This window comes from Microtus ochrogaster, unplaced genomic scaffold, assembly GCF_000317375.1.
Source record: "Microtus ochrogaster isolate Prairie Vole_2 unplaced genomic scaffold, MicOch1.0 UNK125, whole genome shotgun sequence".
Lineage (NCBI taxonomy): Eukaryota > Metazoa > Chordata > Mammalia > Rodentia > Cricetidae > Microtus > Microtus ochrogaster.
In genome coordinates this window covers 429457-436563 of record NW_004949223.1, presented here as the reverse complement: position 1 = coordinate 436563, position 7107 = coordinate 429457, and the positions used below count along the sequence as shown (strand labels likewise).

General features: G+C 44.0%; 1 protein-coding gene across 3 annotated transcripts in view; it reads right to left on the bottom strand.

Annotated features, from left to right (window-relative positions):
• Insr (insulin receptor) overlaps positions 1 to 7107 on the bottom strand; it is a 137134-nt gene that overhangs the window by 107728 nt on the left and 22299 nt on the right. For all 3 annotated transcript variants that reach the window (XM_005371760.3, XM_005371761.3, XM_026778304.1), the window contains exon 2: positions 5576 to 6127. In XM_005371760.3, coding sequence (XP_005371817.1) covers positions 5576 to 6127 — 552 coding nt within the window. The remainder of the gene's footprint in view (positions 1 to 5575; positions 6128 to 7107) is intronic.

The window sequence follows — 7107 nt, the reverse complement described above, 5'->3', positions numbered from 1 at the left end:
GAGAGAGAGAGAGAGAGAGAGAGAGAGAGAGAGAGAGAAAGGGAGGGAGGGAGGGAGGGAAGAAGGGAGGGAGGGAGAGGGAGAGAGAGAGAGAGAGGATAAAGTTTTTAAGTTAGGCAGTTTAGGATTAACAACTAATAATAAAACATAATAATATACTGTAGTAAACATTGTGTAACTGTACTCTGTCTCTCCCTTCCTTCCTTCTTACCTCATCTCTCACGAAATACTTCTAAGCTTTCAGCTCTTACTTAAACCAGTGGCTCTCAACTAGTGGGTTATGACCCTTTGGGGGGTCACATATCAGACATTTACATTATGATTCATAACAGGAGCAGAATTATAGTTATGAAGGAGCAACAAAATAATTTATGGTTGTGGGTCACCACAACATGAGGAACTGTACTAAAAGGTTGCAGCATTAGGAAGGCTGAGAACCACCAACTTAAATCCTCTGCAGCTTCTCTTTGACATATGGAAATTATTAGTGTTATGGTTTTCATCTCTTTAAGAGACAAGCCATGCCCACTCCCGGCAACCCCTGCCCTCCTCCCACCATCTTAGATTCTGTCTGTTCCCTCTTGGTGCACACGCATCTCTTCTCTCTCAGGCCCTTCTCTGTCTCTCTCCTTTCTCTTCTCCTTCTTCCCCCAAACTTTCTCTCTCTCACTTTCTCTCTCTCCACTCCCTCTAAGTAATAAATATCCAATTCTATTCTGTACAATGTGTCTGCCCATGTGCCTTCTACCCTCTGCCTGCTCACACCCACCCGCCTCCCTGGGACCATTCTGCTGGGGATATCTTGCAACCGCTCTGGGGTCCGGCAGCAGTCTCTGCCTGGGACTAGCTGCTCTGCAGGCCACTGGGGATCTTGCAGCATTTTAAAAATTAGTATGCCTATTTAAGCCTTGGAACTGAAACTCAGTAAAATGAGTGTTATTTGAAAATGAGCACAGCGCAGCCCATGCAGCAAAGATAGCTATCAACTGACTAACGGGAATGTAGCGTAACCTTATGGAAATGCTGGGCAAAGTTACAATCATACCACAGAAGGGATGGTGCAAAGTTTTGTCAATCTACTTAAAATGGTGCACTTTAAAATGTGAATTCTAAATTCTAGGAGCTTGGGGATTTTCTGATACGTGGGAGGGGCACACATGCACACGTGCTTGCACGCATGTGTGCACCCATGCATATTCATGTGTATGATGGTGTACATGTGTCCAGGTGAGCATATTCGTGTGTCCTTGCATGAGAGAGGAAGAGTCTATAATACATAATCTTGGGCGAGATGGGTGCTGTGTAAATGTCCTTAAGAGAGTCATGTGACTCATGGTCCAACACCTTTTAGGTAGTCTCTTTACTCACTATTCCACTCTCATTGTTCAGAACCTTTGTTTCTACTCCTAACTACGTCATTGATCTATTCATTGCACTCAAAACACAAACAAGAACCTGGCTACTTCAACAGATACACAGGGACTCTGATCTGCTCTGTGAAACCATGCAGGGCACAGGTGAGTACAAACCTACCTCCCATCCCAATCTAAACCACCTCCCATCCTCCCTCACTGTATCTAGACCACAACCCAGCTCCAGCCCAAAACTCAAAAGGCCCCAGAAAATCCAAGCCCAAAGGTGGTCTTGCATTCTATCGAGTCTATTACTATCACGCACCTTCCTCTAGATCATTGCTCCGCAACTCTTTGTCCCTGAGTTGCCAGTATTCTCAAAATATCCCCAAAGGTAATGTTTTCGTCCCCCCAGTCATCTATCTTCTCCACTGTCTCCTCCCTGTGACTTCCAGGTTTTGTCAGTTTGACACAAACTTAGATATAACTGGGAAGGCAAACTCTTAGTTAAGAAAAATGCCTCCATGGGGAATGATTGATGTGGGAGGGCCCAGCTCACTGCAGGTGGTGCCAAACCCTAGGCTTGTGGTCCTGGGTTCAATAAGAAAGCAGCCAGTGATCTGTGTTCTTCCACAGTCTCTGCATCATCTCCTGTCTCCAGGTTTCTGCCTTGTGTTCCTGGCCTGACCTCCCTAGATAACAGACTACAAACTATAAAATGAAATAAACCCTTTCCTCCCCAAGCTGCTTTTGGTCAAGGAGTTTATCACAACAATTGAAAGTTATCTAAGACATCCCCCAACTCCTATTACCCAAGAGTAGTCCTCAGAAGTTCCCATAAAAACCTCACCCACAAGTCCCATTGCTCCTTTGAGCTCGGATAGGGGTAAAAATAAATAACACTTCCTCCTCTCTCTCCTCCTACCCTTTGTGTGCTAACCCATAAGCCACCCACTCCTTTTCTCCCATTCACCAATCCTTCCCAGGGAATTTTACAACATGCGAATGAGGTCACTGAAGCCATAAACAGCTAATGAACTGCTCTCTTGGATATCAAAACACAATAAAAGCTAGCACTCAGAACAGAAATGCCCCAGGTACAGGAGAGGGAGGCAGAAACAATAACAGCCACAGGAAGGGGAGACTTTTTCTTTCCTTCTTTCTTTTCCCCCTTTCTCTCTTTTCCTTCCATTTTTTTTCCTTCTTTAGAATAGAATGTCTCCCAACTTCCCCTCTTGTCTCTTTGCTTCCTTCTTTCCTTTTTCTGGGGTTCAAGGTTTCACTTTGTAACGAGGGGTGGCCTCACATTTGCCACCCTCCTGCCTCAATCTTCCCAGAACTAGGATTACAGATGACTGCTATCACATCTATCTTGATTTCTGCCACAAACAGCATCAAGACCCACCCCCATGAGTCTCTAGGGGGCACAAAGTACCCCACAATGACTCATATCCACACAGAGTTCCCCAGAGTCAAGAGTGGAAGATTTTATACATGGTGATAGTTAAACAGAAATGTTTAACGGAGAACATCTTATGTGTAGAGACGATTTTAAGTATAAGACATGAAAAAGGCATGTAAAAATCAAGTCAGAGCCCCTGATTAGAAGGCCCTCTTGAGAGGCTGGTAGCATTGCCCAGTGGTACGGCTTTGTCCTCCCATACACAAGGCTTTGGGAGTCTGTCTTCAACAACACCATCACTCTCCAGTAGCTCTGAACATTCAGAATATTTTCTCCACTGAACAAGAAGAGCCACAGATGAAATTGACAAAAAGATTAACAAGGTTCAAAGAAGAAAATTACAGATTAGATTCTGCCAAACCCACACAGGTTCTCACACAAGGAAAGAAGGGAGCAGAGAAATCCTGAATGATAAACATGTTTTCAGAGACTCTGCCCTGAAATCAAACACAAGCAGAGATAAACAGTCACAGTATAAGCTTAGCACCCACCCGAGGACTTTCTGAAAGACGTTTTTAAACAACTTTCAAAGGCCAGTTCTCTCCATTCAAGGCTGGGAGTCCAGTCCACAGGTCCAACATTTCTGGAAAGCCATTTGGCAATCCAAATCAGGAGCCTCTGACCCAGAAATTTCCTTTCTGGAAAACAAGGCTAAAAGAAACAAACATGGAGCTGGAGAAATGGCTCAGCAGTTCAGAGCACTTGCTGCTCTTGCCAAGGATCTGGGTTCAGGTCCCAAACCCACAAGGCAGCTCACAACCATTAGAACTACAATTCCAGGGGACCCAACACCTTCTCCTGGCGTCTGTCTAAGGGCGCACATGTGATACACAGACAATCTTGAAGGCGGAACACCCATGTATATATAATAAAAATTATTTTAAAAAATAAAACTTGAACCCTAATGTTGAAATAAGAGCAGTGGGGCTGTGTCCCCAGCACCCCAGCCGCCTGGCTCGGCTAGCTTATGCCCCGAAATAATTACACACAAACTGTATTCGTTTAATCACTGCTTGGCCCATTTCTATCTAGCCTCTTCTAGGCTAACTCTCGCACCTGGACTAGCCCATTTCTAATCGTCTGTGTGTAGCACCCCAAGGTGCGCTTACCGGGACCTACGCCTACGTCCATCCTGGGTGGGAGCTTCATCGCGTGTGTCTGCTCGGGAGCAGGGAGCATGTCGTCTCTGTCTGAGGCGTCTTACCTCACTTCCTCTTCCTCCCAGCATTCTGTTCTGTTTACTCCACCCACCTATGTTCTAAGCTATGAGCCCAAGCAGTTTGTTTATTACTCAACCAATGAAATCAACAGATTGCTATATGACACTCCCACATCACCCTAAAACAGCCAAATTCTTTTTTTAAAAAATGAAATAATCTAAGTGCCTTATAACTCAGAAGGCTAAAGATATAGAGGCAACAGATCCTGAAGGGAGTGGAGAGACAGTTGAAAGGTAAAGGCATTTGCTCCTGCAGCCTGACTACCATAGTATGTGGACGAAGAAGACCAACTTCTAAAAGTTGTCCTCCAACTTCCATGTGGGCCATGGAATACAAGTGCATACTCATATACAGACACGCATGTGTACGCACGCATACACATACACACACACACACACACACACACACACACACACACACAAATAAAAATAAATAGATGTAAAAAATGCTACTTTCAAAGATGAATTTTTACACATTTCTTTTTCTGACTATCTCTTGCAAACTGACTTCTATAAGCAGATAAGAAAAATATGCTACGTCAAATACACACCCTTGCATGGTCTACTACTCAACCAAGCAGAGGCCCACAGGAACATTCACTATCCAGCAGGGGTGTGGCAAACAGCCCTTCCAAAAAATTTGCCCCCCTACTTATTTTGTAAATAAAAGTTTTTTGACATACAAGCCACACCCATGTCTTAACACCTAACTGTGGTTGCTTGCCTACTACAATGGCGGGGTTCAGTATACTCATTCACCTATCAGAGATTTCACTTCCCACAGTCTCAATAACCCATAGTCAACTGTAAACTACCAAATGGAAGATTCCAGAAATAATCAATTTGTGTTTTCAATCATGTACTTTTTGGAGTGGCACAATAAAATCTCAAGATGTCCTGTTCTGCCACACCTGATATACGAATCAACTTCAAGTATAAAACTAGTTGTTAAAACAATGATGATTATATTCAAATTATCATTATTTTACTTAACGGTGTCCCTCTAAGTGCAAAAGTGATGCTTGTTATTTTATTAGAGAATACCATTATAATTATTCTATTTCAGTATTGGTTATGGTTGTTAATCTCTTACCAAGTGACAGTATGTATGTGTGTGTCTGTGTGTATGCGTGTATCTGCATACACTACATGCAAAACTCTCAAAGGCCCAGGGAGCTGGATTTTCTGAGTGATATGGTGCTGAAAACTGAACATGAGTCTTCTAGAAGAGCAGAAAATGCTCTTAAATGTTGAGCCATACCCCAACTGCCTCCATTTATTTTTGTTATGGTATTCTATCATTGCAATAGAAAAGTATAGATATATATAAATACACACACACAAAAATGTACATGCACCACAGTGAAGTGTATCCCTCAAAGATAAGGAGGCAGTGAAGTGTATCCTTCAAAGATAAGGAGGCGAGGGGTGAGTGTATTGTTTTGATGGAAATTCTAGGGTTTGTACTCTGCAGCCTTCATCACCTAAACCTTTCCAGTGACCAGGAAGGAATGGCTTAGAACGGAGCTGCCTCCAGCATACCTTTCTGACAATGACTGTGTGTCCAGCACCGTTCCACAAACTGCCCATTGATGACGGTGGCAGGGCAGTTGGTCTTGCCCTTGGCAGTGCCTGGACAGACATCCCCACACTCCTCATTGTCATCTTTGTTCAGCACGATGTAGTTGTCCTCCACAGAATCCAAGATCCGAGACCAGTCAATGGTAGCCAGGTAACAGAGCTCATTATTCTTCTCAATGCGGACAGAGCCCCGGGTGATGTTCATGAGGTTGTAGAGCCCCAGCTCCTTCAAGTGGACCATCTCAAAGATGACCAGGGCATAGTTGAAGAAGAGGCGGGAGCCTCGGATGACTGTAAGGTTGGGGAAGAGGTCTTTCAAACTCTCCAGGCCATAGACACGGAAAAGAAGCAGGTAGTCTGTGATCATGATGAGTTTGGGGAAACTGAGGTCTCGGAAATCTTCGGGTCTGGTTTTGAACATCAAGAGGATCTGCAGATGGCCCTCGATGACTGAGCAGTTCTCCAGCTCGTGCAGCCTGGTCAGGTTGTTCCTGATGTCCATGCCAGGGCACACTAAAGGGCAGACAACAGAAGCAAAGTAGATGAGTCAAGGACTAGAACAGCCAATGAGGCCAGAGTCAGAACGACAGCAGTGTTTGCTGTACAGGCATGAAGACCTGACGCCCATGCCCAGGACACACGCAGTAAGCTGGTACAGCAGCATGTGTCTATGAGGGCTGGGGGCATGCAGAGATAGACAGATTCCCACAGCTTATTGGGCTACTTGTATCAACGAACTCCAGGTCAGTAGAATACCCTGCCTTAAGAAATAAAGTGGAGGGCTTCTATGGAACAGTTGTCACTTGAAGTAGACTTCTGGTCTCTAACACACACACACACAGGGGCTATATATCCTAGAGCACTCTAGGTCAGCATTATCACAGAGTCTCCTGCAAATCTATGCTCACTGCTGCTCTGCTCACAATAGCTATATGTGAAAGAAGTTTAAATGGATAAATAATAAAGAAAATGTGGCACATACTGTAATATAGACATCTTCTCAATAGCCAAGTTATGAAACAAGCAATTGATAGATGAGAACTAGACTGTGGCTCAGCTGGTAGACCACTTTCCCAGCATGCATAAAGCCCCTTCGTTCCATTCCTAGCACATACTGGATATGGTGGTGCACACCTATAATCCCAGCATTTAGGAGGCAGGAGACAGGAGGTTCAGGAGTTGAAAGTCATCTTCAGCTACATAGCAAGTAAGAGGCCAACCTGGGCTATTTGAGACCCTGTCTTAAAAAATAATGATAATAACAAATAACAAAGAAAATATGGCATGTAGACACAATGGAGTATTAGTCAGTCATACAGAATGAAATAGTTACATATATTATATACATGCATGACAGAAGCAGAAAGGAAAGCAGTTGAGGTAAAGAAACATGCATGTAGGCAGAGATCCAAGTAAGAATAATGGGGCAGGCAGGGGTGATGAGCAAGGTACAGTCATATAGACACACAAAATGACATAGCTTGAAACCCATT